This window comes from Podarcis melisellensis (genome assembly GCF_964234715.1).
Source record: "Podarcis melisellensis genome assembly, chromosome: 2".
In the NCBI taxonomy this organism is placed as follows: Eukaryota; Metazoa; Chordata; class Lepidosauria; order Squamata; family Lacertidae; genus Podarcis; species Podarcis melisellensis.
In genome coordinates, this window is record NC_138529.1 from 7832158 (window position 1) to 7850831 (window position 18674).

General features: G+C 43.7%; 1 protein-coding gene across 1 annotated transcript; it reads left to right on the forward strand.

Annotated features, from left to right (window-relative positions):
• The first annotated feature begins 1794 nt into the window (after window positions 1-1794).
• LOC309362791 (keratin, type II cytoskeletal 4-like) lies at window positions 1795-16154 on the forward strand. The gene is made up of 9 exons (XM_081898636.1): window positions 1795-2402; window positions 2913-3124; window positions 3307-3367; window positions 4276-4371; window positions 5718-5882; window positions 8304-8429; window positions 10888-11108; window positions 13828-13856; window positions 14901-16154. The coding sequence occupies exons 1-9, from the start codon at window positions 1929-1931 to the stop codon at window positions 15668-15670; spliced, it is 2154 nt and encodes a 717-aa protein (XP_081754762.1). The 5' UTR covers window positions 1795-1928; the 3' UTR covers window positions 15671-16154.
• Window positions 16155-18674: the final 2520 nt, after the last annotated feature.

Sequence of the window (18674 nt, forward strand, 5' to 3'; positions counted from 1 at the left end):
ACCCACCTCAAGCCTTATAGTGCTGGCACAAATTCAACCATTCAGCCCCTTCATTGGCCCTCCTGCTCCACATTACACAGTCCTCAGAAGCTGCCACTGATGCTACCCATCATGCCAGTGTAGGTCTAACCCATTGTTTCCCAAACTTGGGTCTCCAGCTGTTTTTGGACTACAGCTCCCATCATCCCTAGCTAGCAGGACCAGTGGTCAGGGGTGGTGGGATTGTTGTCCAAAAACAGCTAGAGAACTGTTGGGGGAAACTGATCTAACCCCAAGCTCAGGCCCATGCTCAGGCTGCAGTCTTCTCATCAACCTCTACCCCACCCTCACCATTAACCTCTCTACTTTATTCAAATGGAGTTGGCCTGATCCTGTACCTGGCACCTGAATCTCCCCCACTTGGTTAGAAGCCCCTGTGCCTGCTCCATAGCTGTCAACTTCCCCCCCTTTTTAAGGGAAATTCCCTTATTCCGAATAGGATTCCTTGCAAGAAAAGGGAAAAATTGACAGCTATGGCCTGCTCATGCAAGCACCCTGTGTCTTTCCTAACTAAGGTGCTAGGTCAGGGCTAAGTTAGAGCTTTGCGCTCCCTTCTCTGCCTCCTCTCACTACAGCAGTGCCCATTGGGTGCAGACCTCTGTCTCAGCTTTGTACCTATTGTCTACAGCCTCTGTCAATCAAGTCTACCCAGTTCACAGTGTCCCATTGAGACACATATCCTATTGAGAGAAAATTATTGTGGTGGTGAGCAGCATAAAAATCAGCCATAAAATTGCAACCATAAAACAAATAGAGAATACACCACAAATCAGTCATTCAGATTAATACATGAACACAACTGGATCACCCTCTGGGAAAGTCTGGGGGAACAAGTGAATTTGAAGCACCAACACTGTAGATGTCTGCCTTGCAGTAGTTTAACAATCAATCCTCTACCCAGGAAACTCTGGGAATTCCAGTTGCTATGGGAAGAATAGGCCACTCCTAACAACTCTCAGCACCCTTAACAAATTATAGTTCCCAGGATTCTTTGGAGAAAGCCATGGCTGCTTATATGGTATAATACTGCTTTAAATGTACAATGCAGATATGGCCTAATTCAAACAAAGAAAGCTGGTTATACCTGCGTTCCTTCTACTTAAATAAATAAGTGGCACAAAGCTGTGCATAATGGAACTTTCACAGAAGAACAGATTGCTGCTTTAGTCGCATTGTGACACTCATTTTTGTCCCACTGAAATCAACAGAGCTTAGTAAGTAAAACTGGGCCATAAGAATCCATCTTTTCCCTAGTCCACAGTTCTATGTGCATTTCTATTGAGTACTTGACACATCTGTGCATTTATTAAGTCTCCATTTATTCAAACAGGAGTGGTAAATCACATTTTAATTTATCCTTTGTATAAACAAAGTTTGAGGATAGCTATTTTTTGTGTGCGGTATAGTGGATGGCAAAGAAGCAGCAAACATGAGTTCCAGAGAAAAAGGGACAGTAACAAGAAAATTAAGATCCTAAAAGCACAGCCTTGACTTGCAACTCTGCAGAATGCTATCACCTGTGGTCAACGAAAGAGGAAGACTCCCTTAAATAATTTTCTGTCTAAAGTGTAATTAATGCATTTGAGGGAAATGATTCTCAAATGTAATATCCTACAAGCCAAGCTTGCAAACAAAGCAATTCCTTTAAAAATTCTCATTATTTCTTAGGTTTGCATTCACTATTATGTTCTGTACATCGAAGGGCATTCCTGGGCCTGAGGCAGGCCAAACCCATGCATGCTCCAAAATTAAAATGTTAGACCAATCAAGGCCAACTCCTCAGCTGTATATAAGAGTTGGCTTTGAGGTATTGTGCCAGAGGATTGCTCTCTCCACTTTGCTTCTGCTGCACCTGCTTTCTTGGAAATAGCCTATCCCAGCTTGCTGCAATGACTCATCACATGTCTGCTGCAAGGACCTTCATGGGAGGAAGGGGATTCAGTTCGGCGTCTGCTGTGTGTGGACTAGGTGGGCACAGGACATATGTCGCCTCTGTACGCCATCCAGTCAGAAATGGATATGGGGTCCGTGGCTTCAGCAGCCAAAGTCTTTCTAACCTGGGCGGAAGCAGAAGAATTTCTTATGGTGGCTATGGTGCTGGATCTTTTGGTGGCTATGGCGGCATGGGGAATGGTCGCAGGGTGATTCATTACGCCTACAGAATTTATAACCCTGATGAAAGTTACGGGCCTTTCCCAGGATATTCTAACTTCAGGGGAGATGGCATCCATGGAGTCAGGATCAACGAGAAGCTCCTGAAGCCTTTGCATCTGGGAGTTGATCCACAGGAACATGTCGTACGAAATCATGAGAGGGAAGAGATGAAGAACCTCAACAACCAGTTTGCTGGCTTCATTGATAAGGTGAGAAGACAAATGTTTTTGACTTAACTCGAAATAAGAAGCCCAATCAGGCCCACGACATGGGTGCTCTTAGTTCGGATCACTTTAAAAATGGCTCTGCATCATCATGCAAGCAACCAATGGGATCAAACTGTGTGCACATGTGATTATGTATATTTGTAGAGGCTGAAATGAATTATAAAAGAGAGTTATCTCAAGCGATTAGACAAATTCGTGAAGGATAAAGTTTTCACTAGCAACTGACAGAGTCGCTATGTTATATATTCTGCCTCCAGAATCAAGAGGAAAAAACAATGGGGCAATGCTATAATGCTCGTATTCTGCTTCTATACTTCCCAGAGCTGGTCAAATAGCTCTTTGGACAAATCCAACAGGGATCCTTTATTTTTTAAATGCAATACACACAAAAAGCAATTTAAATGCCTGTTCTGAAAGTAGGTTTTCTCTCTGGTTTGTTTTCTGATTGACTGTATTTTGGTATCATTTGGGTGTTTCTTTGTTTTGAAACAGGTACGAACCCTAGAGCAGCAGAACAAGGTTCTTGAAACAAAGTGGAACCTCCTGCAAGAGCATGTCACACCAGCAAAGAAAAACCTGGAACCGTTCTATGAAAGTTTCCTCTGCAACATGAAGAAGGAGCTAGACTGTTTACTGAATGAAAGGCAACATCTAGCAAGTGAAGAGGCTGCTATCCAGCAACTGGTAGAAGAACTGAAGTGCAAGTAATTTGCATTTTAAGCATTTTATTATTATTATTATTATTATTATTATTATTATTATTATTATTATTAAATATGGGAGGGACATCTTTGAACATCTGGACAAGGCTCTTGTACACCTTACTATATGGGGTACAGAAAGGTACTTTTGAGTTGCACAGAGCTCTCCCTTCATGTTTCAACAGATATGAAGAGGAATTCAAAAGGCGTACCACAGCAGAAAATGAATTTGTACTACTCAAAAAGGTAAGGTGTTCAGTTCCAGTGGTTTTCATATGGAGCATAAAGTCTCACTGCAAATTAAGTCCCTCATTTATTTACATCAGTGTCCTGGGGGCAACACCTGCCAGCAATTCAACCTTTGACTTGCACTTTCCCATTTGTGATTCAAGGACCCACCACCCGCTTGAGGATAAGAAAGACACATGGACATGGTATATTAGGTTAATGGGCTAAAAAAAAGGCCACAACTTTATTGATTACAGCATGTGAGAGGTATTGGCTTAGGCACTGGATAAAACAACAGAGCGTGACTCCACCTCCTCGGGGAGGGGTGAGTCTATCAAGGGTTAACCACCAGTGGGAGGAGCCTGTTGATGCAAATACAACTGAAAGCTCCCCCTGATGTCAACGGGGGTCGTGCCATGGCCCTAGCCACCAGCAAGTGACCATTTTATGTGCATCCGATTGACACGCAGCTGGGCACATGATCTGGAATTGGCCTGAAAAGCGGGCAGGGGTAGAATGGGGCGGGGACAGGGCAAGCCTAAGTGTGCTTCACCGACACGTGTGGGGGTCAGGAATGGAACCCCCGTGCAAAATGGTTACCATCTGTCCTGCATCTGTTTATTCTGGATTGCCAAGCATCAAATACCTGTTGAATATTCATGAACCCTAAGAATATTCACCATGAACAAGGTGGGTATGTATTTATTCCCACTCTAATTCTTGGGTCTGTCATTTCTTGAAGGCTTGTGTGTATTTCAGTCATAAAAGAGAGCATCTTCTTGCTTCATGGACTTGCAGTTGGGCATATGCAGTTGTCTGTTCTGAATATTTAGTTATTTGATCTGAACATTTCCAACCTGCAGCTGGCCTTGTCATTATTATCTCAGCAATTGTTCATGTTTAATTAGCAGTTCCATCTTCTTTAGGATGTAGACTCTCTCGCACTACGCAAGACAGAACTGGAGGGGAAAGTGGATTTGCTGAGACGGGAATTTGAATTCCGCAGATGTGTTTATTTGGAGGTAAGTATGATTCAGTCTTGGATATAGAAACTCACAGCCCTTTATGCTATGAAGACAGGCCTGAGGTTTGTTTGAAGTAAAGAATGAGAGTGCATTCTCCTCGGTGAATTACTACTCACAGTGAAAATGTAGTGTCCCATGGAAATGGTGAATAGTTGTCTCAGAGGTGATTGATATGTGCAGACAAAATAGAAACCAAGTGAGTACCATTTAGATGAGGGATGGGGAACCTGTGACCTCTGTTATCCACAAAGGAATGTTTTTGAGATAAGGATAATTGGCCATAAATCAGTGGCAGGAAGGAAAGGAGTTTACCAGCTGCGGAAATAGAAGCTTTTGGATTAACTATTTGCAGTCTGGATTCAGACTTCTTCCTAGGCAGGAAAAATGGCAAAGACGGTTTGTTTACTGGAAGCCAAATTACAGGATGAAGTGATGCAGTGATTTTTGGAAACTGTGAGATAACCGCTTCTCCCAAGGCATGACAGGAACCATCAACAGTCGTAGGAATGAAAGATATAACACCATATATGGATGGGAAAACATCACACACTGGAAAGAATAAAGATTACAGTTAAAGTTCCTCACTTGAAATTTTATAAATTACCTAATGTACCAACACAAATGAAATCACAAGATTGTAGCTGTAATATAAGGGATTATTATATATGAATGTAATGGGAATTATTAAGATTTTGGAATGCAGAAAAAATATAGAAAAACAAAACTATAAAATCTAGCATGCAGTTTGATTAAATTGTATAATTTGACCTTTGAATAATTATATTAACTGGATAAAATTGGTACAGTGGTACCTCTGGTTGCGAACGGGCTCCGTTCCCGAGGCCCGTTCACAATGTGAAAAGCCCGCAACCTGAAGCGCCTTATCTGTACAAGTGTGCTGTGCAATTTGGTATTTGTGAGCATGTGCGAAGCATGATTTAGCGCTACTGCGCACGCATGAGCAGCAAAACCCAGAAGTAACCCTTTCCGGTACTTCCGGGTCGCCACGGGATGCAACCTGAAAAAACGTAACATGAAGCAAACATAACATGAGGTATGACTGTATTGTTATAATGAGGCTGCTATTGGAACAATATTAGAAAATCAATAAAAACACATTTTAAAAATAAAAAACCCGAATACTACTATCACTACCTTTGAGTCCAGTGAAGAGTGCTTATACAATTCATATCTGTTGAGCCTATATTCATTAGGTCAGAGCTTCTAGAATAGTGGGTGCCATCTGCCAATCTACTTTAACCCTTTCGCTTTTTAGAAACTAAATCTAGAGGTGTTAGATTCCTTAATTTCTCGTTCACATGCAGACTTTCTGTGAATTGCAGGAATTAGCACAGTTGGATGGCCATGTCTGTGACACAAATATCCTCTTGCAAATGGACAACAATCGAGGCTTGGATGTTGACTGCATCATCAGAAATGTTGAGGCCTGGTATCAGAGCATCGCCCAGAGGAGCAAAGAAGAAGTCAATGCTTTGTATGAAAACAGGGTAAGCCAGTGTAGCCTTATTAGACTATACCAATTGGTGGAGTCTGCGTTGCTCCCGGGAGGGAGAAAGGAAGTCAAATGACACCAAGATTGATTCAGAGAAAGAGTTTATTCTGCTCTCCGGATAGCAGAAGGCACTTGCGTGGTCAGTTCACAGCAAGTCCAAAGAAATGAGAAATTTCATGCAGTATATATATCCTCCAGGCACCCTCTCCCCACTTCCCCAGGAATCCAACCACATCAGCTTATACACGTAAGTTGACATCCATGGCCATAAACAGATATTCCTGTTCCGGTACTCTTGACCATAAAAGGTTGTTCCTGTTCCTATACTCTTATCTTGGGGCAGGTGGTCACCAACTCTAAGAGCACTCCTGGCGCCATTCCCGGGTCTCTTGTCAGACCTGTCAAGATCTGTGCGTCTTTGTGGTCAGGATGTAAGATAAGACCCAGACGCGCCATCCCTGCTCCACGGAACTGGCAAGGTCATCCATTGCTGTCATGGACTGATAAAGGAGAGGGCTTTGAGCACTTGTTTATACAGCTGGCTTTCTGTTTATACATTGGCTCAAGAGCTCAAGTTAATGCATTTTAGAAATGCTCTCTTGGAGAAGGAAAATGGGGATTTTGGGTCCCGTTTCAGACTGACTGCACAGAAACCCATTCCTTCACCAGAACAGAGGTGCATTGCACTGACCTGAGAGAGCAGGCAGCTTTTGAGACCACACATTTACTGTCATGATAAAGGGAAAACTACTGGATGCAAGTCTAGGAATGCTACCAAAATTTTGCTCATCTAAACTGATGATATTCCAAATTAGGTTGACCATGTTTCTGAAGTGGAACCAATGCATTACAGAAGTTCATTGTTCTAGCTTTTATTTCTGAAATCTGTACAGGGTCCTATATATATTGCTGGGTCAAAGAACCTTTTCGCTTTTTGCCTTAACCCATGTGAAAGAGGGCGTGTACACATCACCAAGACACTATACTCAGTACTATTTTTCTAGAATAGTGGTGTTAGAACTCACCATGAACATCTCCCTCGTCCTCTTTGAATGGCACTGGTGCCCACCTGAGAGGTGCCAGAACTGAGTTCTGGTGAGTTCCAACTGAAAGAAAGCCCTGACTATACTTAATATTTCATCAAGATTGCATTTTTGTCACAATTTTTCAGTGTGCATATATTGATAATGTAGAGGGATTAAAAGGTGGTAATGAACCAAAAGTACTGCAAGTGCACTCCAATCCCACTAGTGTGAAGCATTATTAGACTTTTTTAAAAAAGCAACCTTAACCTTTCCTCAAAATTATTTTCATTCTCATTCTAAGTGATTTTTTTTTGGGGGGGGGGAGCAAGCTGGTAACCAGTGCACAGTGGTACCTCGGGTTAAGTACTTAATTCGTTCCAGAGGTCTGTTCTTAACCTGAAACTGTTGTTAGCCTGAAGCACCACTTTACCTAATGGGGCCTCCCGCTAATGGGGCCTCCACACCACTGCTGCACGATTTCTGTTCTCATCCTGAAGCAAAGTTCTTAACCTGAGGTAATATTTCTGGGTTAGCGGAGTCTGTAACCTGAAGCATATGTTACCTGAAGCGTATGTAACCTGAGGTACCACTGTAGATCTGATTGGTTTTTGGCAGTATTGTGTGATTTCATGGACGGACATGGTTGGTCTCCAAAGTCTCTCACAGTCCTCAACAGTTTCACTACAATATTTTCTGGGAATATTTGTTAGTTATAATTTATATTTTCTCCAATTATTATTATATATCTTGTTTCTGTACTGTTCTTATAATTTGAAATGTATATATGTTTTGTTATAAGTGTGGAATTCAATTTATTTTTAAGAAAGGCAAGTAGCTAATAACAATCTACATATATGCAGATCCCCTTCACCACAAACTTTTGGTAGACCCTACTGAAACTCATGACTGATGTTTTAATGTATTTTTAATCTTTTGTTACTGGGTTAAAGCCTCAGTGCCTAGGACTTGCCGATCGAAAGGTCGGCGGTTCGAATCCCTGTGACGGGGTGCGCTCCCGCTGCTCGGTCCCAGCGCCTGCCAACCTAGCAGTTCGAAAGCACCTCCAGGTGCAAGTAGATAAATAGGGACCGCTTACCAGCGGGAAGGTAAACGGCGTTTCTGTGTGCGGCTCTGGCTCGCCAGATGCAGCTTTGTCACGCTGGCCATGTGACCCGGAAGTGTCTACGGACAGTGCTGGCCCCTGGCCTCTTGAGTGAGATGGGCACACAACCCCAGAGTCTGTCAAGACTGGCCCGTACGGGCAGGGGTACCTTTACCTTTACCTTTACTGAAGCTCAAGCATCCTTCATGTGTTTCACCCAAGGAGGAGCTTTCAGATTTCACCTGGTGACAATTCTCTTATTAACACCCTTCTCTTTTCTGGGTACCAGTTCCAAGAGCTCCAGGAGCAAAGAGGGAAATACTCAGACAATCTGAAGATAAACCAGCACGAGATTGCAGATCTGACCAGGCTGGTCAATAAGTTGCAGTCTGAGAATGATGCTATTAAAAAGCAGGTAGGAGAGAATTTGTCACTTGCCATGTCTTTATTTGGGAGCAGATGGTCAACCATACTGTCAGGGGCTCAGGAGCAGAGGCACAGGAAAGGGAGGAAACGGAGAGCGAGGGGGAGGAATCCGAAGGAAACGTAAGCGATGACAGTGGTCCGAGGTCTCTGAGTCTTTCCAGCGAATCGGAAGACTCACAGAAAGGGGCTCCCAGGGTCAGAGCAAGGGGGACACCCCAGGAAGAAGGGGCCAGAGGGGACTCAGAGAGCAGCAGCTGGAAATCGGGACCAGCTTCCCCACCAAAGAGCAGTAGGGGGGAGGAGTCCCAGGTATCGGGATCTGGCTGCTCACCGCCAGCGGGAGGAGATGAGTCAGGATTGGTCACGCCTCCATCGGAAAGAGAGGAAACGGTCAAGAGGAAGGTTGGAAGATGGGCGCGCGCGCCAAGTTCAAATGTACAGGGGAGCGGCACAGCAGGTAGCCCGGATAGAGAGCCAGGTCCTAAAGCCCGCCGAAAGGAGGGACAGGAGTCAGGGGGGTCAGCGTCAGAAGAGTCCAGGAAGGAGGAGACACCGGGGGGCAGAAGGACCCAGAGGAGAAAGGAGCAACGGAAAAGGTGGAGTAAGGCTAGAGTCTTAAACTGGTGTACAGGGGGTGGAGACTCAGACAGGGCTTCGCCGATCTAGCGTCTAGACGTAGGGCTGCACGCTGCGGCTTGTAAATGGAAACTGAACCTCAATAAAGACTTTTGTACATTACTACCGGCTAGCGTTGGTCCTCTGTGAGCTGGGACCTGGAGGCAGCTCTGACACATACCATATATACAAGTGACACCAGACTAAACCAAAACACCTTACTATTTCTTGAGAACTTCAACAGTGTTGAAGAACGGTTGAGAACTTCAACAGTGTTGAAGAACGTTTTCCCCTTGAAGATCTTTCTGAGCACAGAAACTTTGGGTGGAGGTGGGGGGAGAATGCTAGCTTCTTTGGTCAGTTTGACCTGCTTCTCTTTCCTCTCTGCTGAGCTGCCCTCAGTAACACTGTAGCAAAATCTGACTGGTGATTTTATTTGCCATTGTTTCGATATCAGTATCAATATCGGAAGCAGAGCAAATGGTGGAGCAAAGCTTCTGCCCTGGATGAAGTGGGGTGGGTGTCAGGAAGGCCAGCATTGTGTGGTTGCACCATCAGGAATGCCAGCACCAATGCAGTGTTCTCACCAGTGCAACCATATGACTTTGACCTCACTACTGTCCATGGAGGCACAGGTCAAATCTGTATCCAGGGCAGCTGTTTACCAGCTCCATCTGGTACATAGGCTGAGACCCTATCTGCCTGCAGACTGTCTCGCCAGAGTGGTGCATGCTCTGGTTATCTCCCGCTTGGACTACTGCTCTACGTGGGGCTACCTTTGAAGGTGAGCCAGAAACTACAGCTAATCCAGAATGCGGCAGCTAGACTGGTGACTGGGAGCAGCCGCCGAGACCATATAACACCGGTCTTGAAAGACCTACATTGGCTCCCAGTACGTTTCCGAGCACAATTCAAAGTGTTGGTGTTGACCTTTAAAGCCCTAAATGGCCTTGGTCCAGTATATCTGAAGGAGCGTCTCCTCCCCCATCGTTCTGCCCGGACACTGAGGTCCAGCTCCGAGGGCCTTCTGGCGGTTCCCTCACTGTGAGAGGCCAAGTTACAGGGAACCAGGCAGAGGGCCTTCTCGGTAGTGGTGCCCGCCCTGTGGAACGCCCTCCCATCAGATGTCAAAGCGATAAACAACTACCTGACATTCAGAAGACATCTGAAGGCAGCCCTGTTCAGGGAAGTTTTTAATATGTGACATTTTAGTGTATTTTTCATCTTTGTTGGAAGCCGCCCAGAGTGGCTGGGGAAACCCAGCCTGATGGGCGGGGTACAAATAATAAATAATAATAATAATAATAATAATAATAATAATAATAATAATAATTATTATTATTATTATTATTATTATTATTATTATTATTATTATTATTATTATTATTACTGCTGCCCCATCCCAGCCCTGCCCAGGTAAACAGCTCTGATACTAGTGTCAGGAGGTCAGGTCCATCCCACCACAGGTGCTGCTACTGATAGCTAACAATTTAAAATATGACAACAGGCCTCCAAGATGGCTTCCAAAAAAAGTAATCTAAGCCATTTGCAGAGTGGGGAAAATTCAGCCCTTTCTTCTTCTTTTGTCTTGGCCACTCTGCTCCCACGTATTTGAACTGCCTGGATTTAAGTGGGTGGCTTCTTTCATGGTTTCGATCCTTTCCCTCCAATCAGAACTTAACATTTTTGTTAATGGTTCTGAATTGAACGGTAGAAAAATGAGAAACGGAGAGAAACAGAAATTAGCTGATTCACCGATCCCTAGTCACCACATAATCTTACAGAATTTCCTCTTAAATCAGTTCAGATTTTTGTTTTGCTTTGTTTGACAGGTTGATATTTTGCAATCAGCCATTTGTGATGTTGAGCACCGTGGAGATGGTGCTCTTAAAGATGCTCGAGATAAGCATATTGAGCTGCAGACAGCCCTCCAGAAGGCCAAGGATGACCTAGCTGGCTTGCTGAGGGATTACCATGAACTCCTGAACACTAAGTTGGCTCTGGATATTGAGATTGCTACATATAAGACACTCCTGGAAGGGGAGGAGCACAGGTAACTGTGAATTATACAAAAATATATGGGCACACATGCAAACATGTTAAACATAGTTAGTTAAATGCACCAAGATTTATTTTAGCCTCCTTTATTTATTTTTGATTTGACTCCGATTTCATTAAAGAGCAACTTTGCTATAAGCAAAATTCATCGGCAGCCCTCATGATGTGTGGTTGAGTCACTGTTGCAGTCTTGGATAGCAAGGAAGAGAGGTGAGGAGTTGATGAAGTTGATGTGGTGCAAGCATGCTAGTGGAGCCAATCCAGTGCTCCTGCTGGCGCATTTGCACTGTACTGACTTCACAGCTTCCACCCTGTCTTCATCCTAGTATGCAACAGTGACTCAGCTAGAGGACAGCCGGGTGAATGGCATTGCCCCACCATGCCATCTGCTCCTGGCTCAGCCATGAAGACATGGAGCTGAAAACATTTTTGCCGGCCAGTGAAGGCCAACTAGGGAAGTGTCCACACAGATCTCTGTTAGCAACTCATTCCAAATTGTGAATGAGAAAGACTCTGCTCCTGGCTAGCAGCTGGATCCAGCCTGATCTGAAGCATAGGAGCCAAGTCCTAGGGGCCAGCCCTTCCCCGAAGTTGATGGGCATTGCCATTCAAATGGTGTTTGTGTACTCCATCATGTGATCAATTATGTGGGGAGGGGCTTACTTGTCCCCTCCCACGATATTTTATTCAAATTGGCAACCCTGATTTGAAGCTGTGCTGATGACTTTTGTAGATCCTCTGGCTACAGCCAGGCTGCCCTTCTTGGAACAAGGGACTTATCCACAGAAGACACACCTATGAACAGAGCAGGCCCAAGGCATTTTGCTGCCTGAAGTGAAGAGCAATTCCCCTGCATTCCACATTTAGAAGACCAGCAGCTGACCCTTGCCCTTACCTCAACACTCATCCTGAGATAGTGCGTCTGAGGGCAGGAGACTTAATTAGGGACCAAGGGGACTCCTATACTCTAGCACCTCAATGCTGTTTCAACACACTTTCACTAACAGTCCTGGAGAAAACACACACCTTAGTACAGTGATACCTCAGGTTAAGAACTTAATTCATTCTGGAGGTCTGTTCTTAACCTGAAACTGTTCTTAACCTGAAGTACCACTTTAGCTAATGGGGCCTCCTGCTGCCACCGTGTCGCCGCCACACGGTTTCTGTTCTCATCCTGAAACAAAGTTCTTAACCCAAGGTACTATTTATGGGTTAGCAGAGTCTGTAACCTGAAACGTCTGTAACCTGAAACGTCTGTAACATGAGGTACCACTGTACCTCAGTTTAAGAACAGTCCGGTTTAAGAACTATTCAGTTTACAAATGCCGCAAAACCGGAATTAGTGTCCTGGTTTGAGAACTTTACCTTTCTCTAAGAATGGAATCCGAACAGTGGAAGGGCACCAGGCAGGAGGCCTCATTAGGGAAAGTGTGCTTCGGTTTAAGAACAGTTTTGGTTTAAGAACGAACTTCCGGAACAGATTAAGTTTGTAAACTGAGGTACCACTGTATAGTTCTCCATTGGCTGTTGGTTGGGTAAGTCAACTCACAACATGATGATGTCACATAATGCATTTTCCATCCTCAAATGTTATGCAAGGACAGGAGTAGGAGACATGGTGCAGGCTTTGCCTAAGCAAAATGGGCTTCCACTTGTGCAATGGGGTTTCCTTCCCCCTCCTCCCTCCATGCCCCCAAATGGGCTTGGTGTGGTTGGGAGAAGCCCCATCCCCAGAAAAGTGCATGGGAGAAGTAAAGGTGTGATTGTTCTGCCTGGCAAGCTACAATGCTTGTGTTAATGGGACATTCACCATAGTGCAGCACTGAATTCCATCCATGGTGTTTCCTGTTTTGGAGATGGCCATGCCGTTCCGAGCGCAAACATTTCTGTGAAACACAGGCATCAAAACAGGAAACCATGATGGGGCAATCTGGTAAATTAAGGGCTAGCGTGACCTTAGATAAGCAATAAGGGATTTTATTTTATTTTTAAATAATATTTTATTAGGTTTTATGAGTAAACAGAAAAAACAGAAAAAAACACATACACAAAAATATCAAAATACAAAATACAAAAAAGAATTACAGACATTTAACTTATAAAAAAGAAAGAAAAAAGACAGAAAAGCAAAAAACAACAATCCCTCTTTTTAAAATCTCATCTTTGATTCACTTATTTTCCTGACTTCCTCACATCTCCCTTTTTTGTATCCCTTTTGAAAATTAATTCAGCAAATTCATATCCAATTAACTTATCTATTATCAATCCAATCTTATTTTTAACCTAGTTGCTAGAACCCCTTCAATTCATTTCAATGTCATCAACATTCAAAAATTTTACAATGTTTCTGTAGATAAATTTTAAATTTCCTCCAATCTTCTTCCACCAACTCTTCTCCCTGGTCTCGGATTCTGCCAGTCATTTCCGCCATTTCCATATAGTCCATTACTTGCATCTGCCATTCTTCCAGAGTGGGTAGGTCTTGTGTCTTTAATTAAGATTGATCTTGTCTGATTGTATAGAAACTAGTACTTTCTAAATAAGATACTGACACGCTATGTGCTCTCCATTGAAATGAAGAGATGTTGTAGGTGCGAATTCCACCCTGCATTTGCAAAAGGCATGTGCAGCAGAATTGCCTGGGCGGATTCTGCTTCAAATCCATAATCAAGGTAAACTAACAGCAATTATGCATTTTCTTTTTTCCGCAACAGGATAGTCAGAGGAAATCTTGTGGCTATAGGTGAGTAAAACCAATGAGGTTGTGCTGGGCTTGGGCAATCTGCTACATGCTCTTGTTGTTGTCTTTTTCATGTCTGCTGCCTTTATAACTTTTCTGCATCCTTAACCATTGGAGACCTGAGTGGTGTGTGTGTGTGTGTGTGTGTGTGTGTGTGTGTAACTTCACTCCTTCTCCAGGTTCCTTCTTTGTGATCCTGCTTAGATCTGCTGCACCCAAGCCATCTTTATGCTTCACTGGCTAGACTTCCCAGATGATTATTTGGCATTCCCCAAATAATTTCTAGCAATCAACCAGACTATTCCCTTTATTGTCCTGAGGAATCTCGATATGGTGCACTCTTTGGCAGAAGGGATTCATTGGGTTGGGCAGAGCTGTAACAGTAGCTTTCCAGAAGGCGGGTCATTATTGCTTCCTGGGAGGGAGAGGGGATGGGCTGAGGTGACAGTGAGGTCAGTGCAGTGCAACTGAATTTGTTCTGCCAGTGTGTTTGCACTGCACCAACCTCCCTATCACCTTCCCTCTGCCAGTAAGCAGCAACAGCCCACCTGCTGGGAAGATAGATCACCTGATTAACCACTTTTGCTCTTTGGTCAGTTCCCAGTCTGCAACATGAGGGCACAGTTCTGTTAGCACACTGATGGATCATAGAGTTAGAACTGATTCTCACATTGACTTTGTCCAGTATTGGCCACTTAGATAGCTACTGAATGATTGTGGCAACACTGAAGGTGTCATGACTCTGTGTTAAACTCCCACCTGAGTTGGAGGTGATCTGAACTATGTTTAGAAAACTATTGATTTTCAGGTCATTGCACTCATCTGGTTCAAACTGACCTACTCCAAAAAAAAAAATCCACTTCATTCAGTCATTGCTATTCATTCACTCACACAGAGAGAGAAAGAGAGAATGCTAGGGAGATTTCCAATGCAGTTTTCACCTCATGGCAACTCGGCAACAACAATGCTGCAAAGATAAGGTGATAATCAGGTCTCTTTCTGGCTGGATCAGTTCCAATCTCACTTCTGAATGTTTCCTCCTTGCAGATGTTTTCAAGCCACCCTACACAGAGGGCTCTGCTGGATTTACTTCTTCAGGTGCACATGGTCCTACAGGTGGTGGATACAGTGGAGGACACAGTGAAGGACATCGTGGAAGTTATAGTGCAGGAGGCCATGGGAGCTACAAAAGGAGCTCCAGAAGTGTTGGAAACCACCCAAGGACTGTAGATAGTCATGTAGATACAGGACATGCCTCTGCAGATGCAGAAATCTACTCAGGAACACAATACAGCTCCCAGAATGTGTCTCCATCTGCTTGTAAACCAAGTTCTCCTGTAGGCATTGACAGTCCCACCAAAGGAGGAAGAGCTGGCATAGGGGTAGACTGTGGCCCAGGTGCAGGGTTTAGCTCAGGAAGCGCACAAGCATCAGCCAGCAAGGGGCATGCCACTGGGAGTATAGGAGGAGGTTGCCCAGATGGAGGCTACCTGTCTGGGGGTTATGGACCACCTGGTGTCATCCCATTTGGAGCTGGATTTGGACCTAGGATTGCAGGTGGCCTGGGGGTTGTGGGTTGCCAGCCTGGAGTAGGTGGCCCATCTATAGGAGGTTTTGGGTTTGGGGGGGAACCCTGTGTAGGAGTAGGTGCCCCTGTTGGTGTATGTATTCCCAGAGCCATAGGTGCTCCTATAGGTGTGTGTTGCCCTGGAGCCATAGGTGCTCCTGTAGGTGTGTGTTATCCTGGACCAGTAGGTGCCCATGTTGGAGTGTGTTATCCTGGAGCAGTAGGTCCTTTCAGAAATACTGCAATTTAACATGATTCATATAAACTCATTTTTTGAATCAAGTAGTTTTCAATCTGCAAGCACTACTTGAAGCAGTGATCAGGGCCCCTGCCAGTGCTTTAGGATTTTGTGACACATGAAATCTTTTTAACAACATTCCTTTCTTTGGGCCATTCTGTAGTCGCACTCTAATGAAGCCACTTCTTCCTTAAAGTAAGGTGTCTGCTGCTGCGTCACATATACTTCCCCCACCTTTTCTTCCTTTTTTATTTTTGACACTGACATCTTCATGAAACATACCCTCAATAAAATCAATCATTTTTTTGTTGTTTTATTCGAAAGTACAGGTGAAACTCGGAAAATTAGAATATCGTGGAAATGTTCATTTTTTTCAGTAATTCAGCTTAAAAGGTGAAACTAATATATGAGATAGACTCATGACATGCAAAGCGAGATATGTCAAGCCTTTATTTGTTATAATTGTGATGATCATGGAGTACAGCTGATGAAAACCCCAAATAACAATCTCAGAAAATTAGAATATTAAATGAAATCAGCAAAACAAGGACTGCAAATAGAGCAATATTGGACCTCTAAGAAATAGAAGCACGCATATGTACTCAGTACATATGTACTCGCTTTGCATGTCATGAGTCTCATATATTAGTTTCACCTTTTAAGTTGAATTACTGAGATAAATAAACTTTTCCACTATATTCTAATTTTTCGTGTTTCACCTGTACCTCTTTAAAAAGGCTTTGTGCATTGGTTCATTTTTTAAGTCTCTCTTTGTGATGTAGACAACTTTAAATGACTTATCACACCTACACTTCTGTACCGTTCTGACTAATACAAGGATACGTGTAGCTCCCCCCCCCCCAGTTCATTGTTTCCTCCCTATGTTTGGACTACAATGTCCTTCTCTTACTCTGGTAATGTAAATGGTACGACATCATTGTCAGACTCTTTTGCAATGCAAAGCAAAAATATTTCAAGCAGAAAACAGCTTCAGAAATCCAAACGCACAAAATCTGCAAGTATTCATATAGTATTTCTAACTGATTTGTAGTGCAAAATGGATAGGGGGCGGAATATAGAATTTATTGGGAAAGACTGCAATGGTGAAAAGTGGGTGAGGGAAAAGTGGAGATCAATAGTAGAGATAGTATGTAAGGACAGAGTAAAGGGATCGGTGTCCATCAAGAAGGATGAACCAAGAATAAGAAGCTCAGCATCTTGACCACTCAGAGCACTGACACCACCTCCCCTCCAAACACACATATATATTCTAAGGGCTTTTGAATGCTGAACCATAAACGGAGAATTTCCCCCATCATCATGAGGACTAGAGATGTGCTCCTCAAAAAAAGAGATGGAAAACTTGGCTTGGTTTATTTTCAAGATTCAGTTTGTGGCACCACATTCTTCCCCTGTCAGGTTAATTCTGTATTAGATGGCATGACAAGTGACCACAGAAATGTTTAGATGCCCTATAAGTAGTAATTATGGTCATTCATAGCAAATGATGGGTTTCCCTCAAAAGTTGCCTTTCATAACATCACAAGAACATTCCATTTAAGTGGAGGTCATTGTGTAAGACCAAAAGCCCTTCTTCATGTATCATTTTTTGCCATCATTGAAAATGCATTAGATTACACAAGCTCTGTACTTGAGGTTGGGGTTCTTCCCAATTGTTCGTTTCAGGTTCTGTGCCTACAATATTTGTGGTTGGTGGTTATTTCTCATCTCAGTGCGTAAAATTGTTGCAGCATGGCATTCGGCTTTTCAGCATTGCCAGAAATCCCTATGTCTCTGTTGTTCTCTACAATAAAATGCATGGATAACCAAATGGTTGCTTGTGATCTTTTACTAATGGCGTGTCATGGAATCAAATACTGGAAGAAAACATGTGCTTAGCTGGATCTTTTTCATTTTGCTTCCTTCTTTGCAGCAGTTGCCTCTGCTCAAAAGATAAGATGATTTTGGTTGGATAGAGAGATACAGGACAGAGGACCTCAAATTGTGGTCTGTGGAATAATGGTGGTCCACAAGCTCCATTAAGGCATTCCATGAAAAGTTTCAGAGCATTAAAAAAAAACAACCCACCTGTACTTGCCACTGTACTTGATTTATTTCATTTTATGATGGCGATTGAGGTGGTTTTGTCCAGGGCTGGATTACTGGGGCAGAGGGGTAAGGGGAAGCCAGATCTGGGAGCCATGGTTTTCATAAGCAGGTATGACAGTCTGGTAATGAGCTATATTTGATTTGTAGTACCATAAAAGTTTATTAACTGGTTTGCTGAGAGCACCAGCAATGTTGAAGTGGTCTGTGCGGGGAGGAAAATTTAAGATTCACTGTTCTGGGATGTCTAAAGATGCTTGTGGTGGGATAATAGAGTATCCAAAGCTGTTTTCCAGTCTTAAAGTTCAGTTGCGTCCCGAGGCCCCAAGACCCACCCCCAAAATAAATACACACGGACACTTACATTGGTTTAAGTTTTGGGGCAAAATTTTTGGCCATAACTTTATTGAAATACAATCACGTGAGCGGTATTGGCTTAGGCATTGACTCCCCACTATAACTGGCTCCACCTCTCAGGGTGATTGTCCAATGGGGTAAACCAAACGAGGGAGCTAGGTCGATGAGCTAGCTCACCCCGGGATTCCTGTGGTCCTGGTATGTCCCTAGCCCCTCAAGTGGACTTGAGACAAGATCCAGGACCCCCAGATTCCTTTAATGGAATACCCAGTTCCTGGAAGGGCAGATGATGGCCGCATCTCCCCTCCCCACAATCCAACTGAGCCAATGCCTAACTTTACAAGTTGTGACGATTTGCTAAGGGATAGGTGAAAACCAAATGGCTAAAGCCAATCTGCCAAATGGAAAAATTCCTACCCAGCCCCTGTTCCAAAACAGACGACCCAAACCAAAGCAAGGCCAAGCGACTCTACCAAACTAGGGAGGGTGGGCGGGTGTTCAACAGTGCAAAGCAAGTGTCCCTCCTTGCATCACACTGCTGTTTTTAAAGCCC

Excerpts from the sequence above, each read along its gene's own strand:
- LOC309362791 (XM_081898636.1), top strand. The coding sequence starts at position 1,929 with ATGACTCATCACATGTCTGCTGCAAGGACCTTCATGGGAGGAAGGGGA. Across the intron at positions 11,109-13,827 it reads CTGGAAGGGGAGGAGCACAG|GATAGTCAGAGGAAATCTTG; the intron begins GTAACTGTGAAT and ends TTTCCGCAACAG. Across the intron at positions 13,857-14,900 it reads AGGAAATCTTGTGGCTATAG|ATGTTTTCAAGCCACCCTAC; the intron begins GTGAGTAAAACC and ends TCCTCCTTGCAG.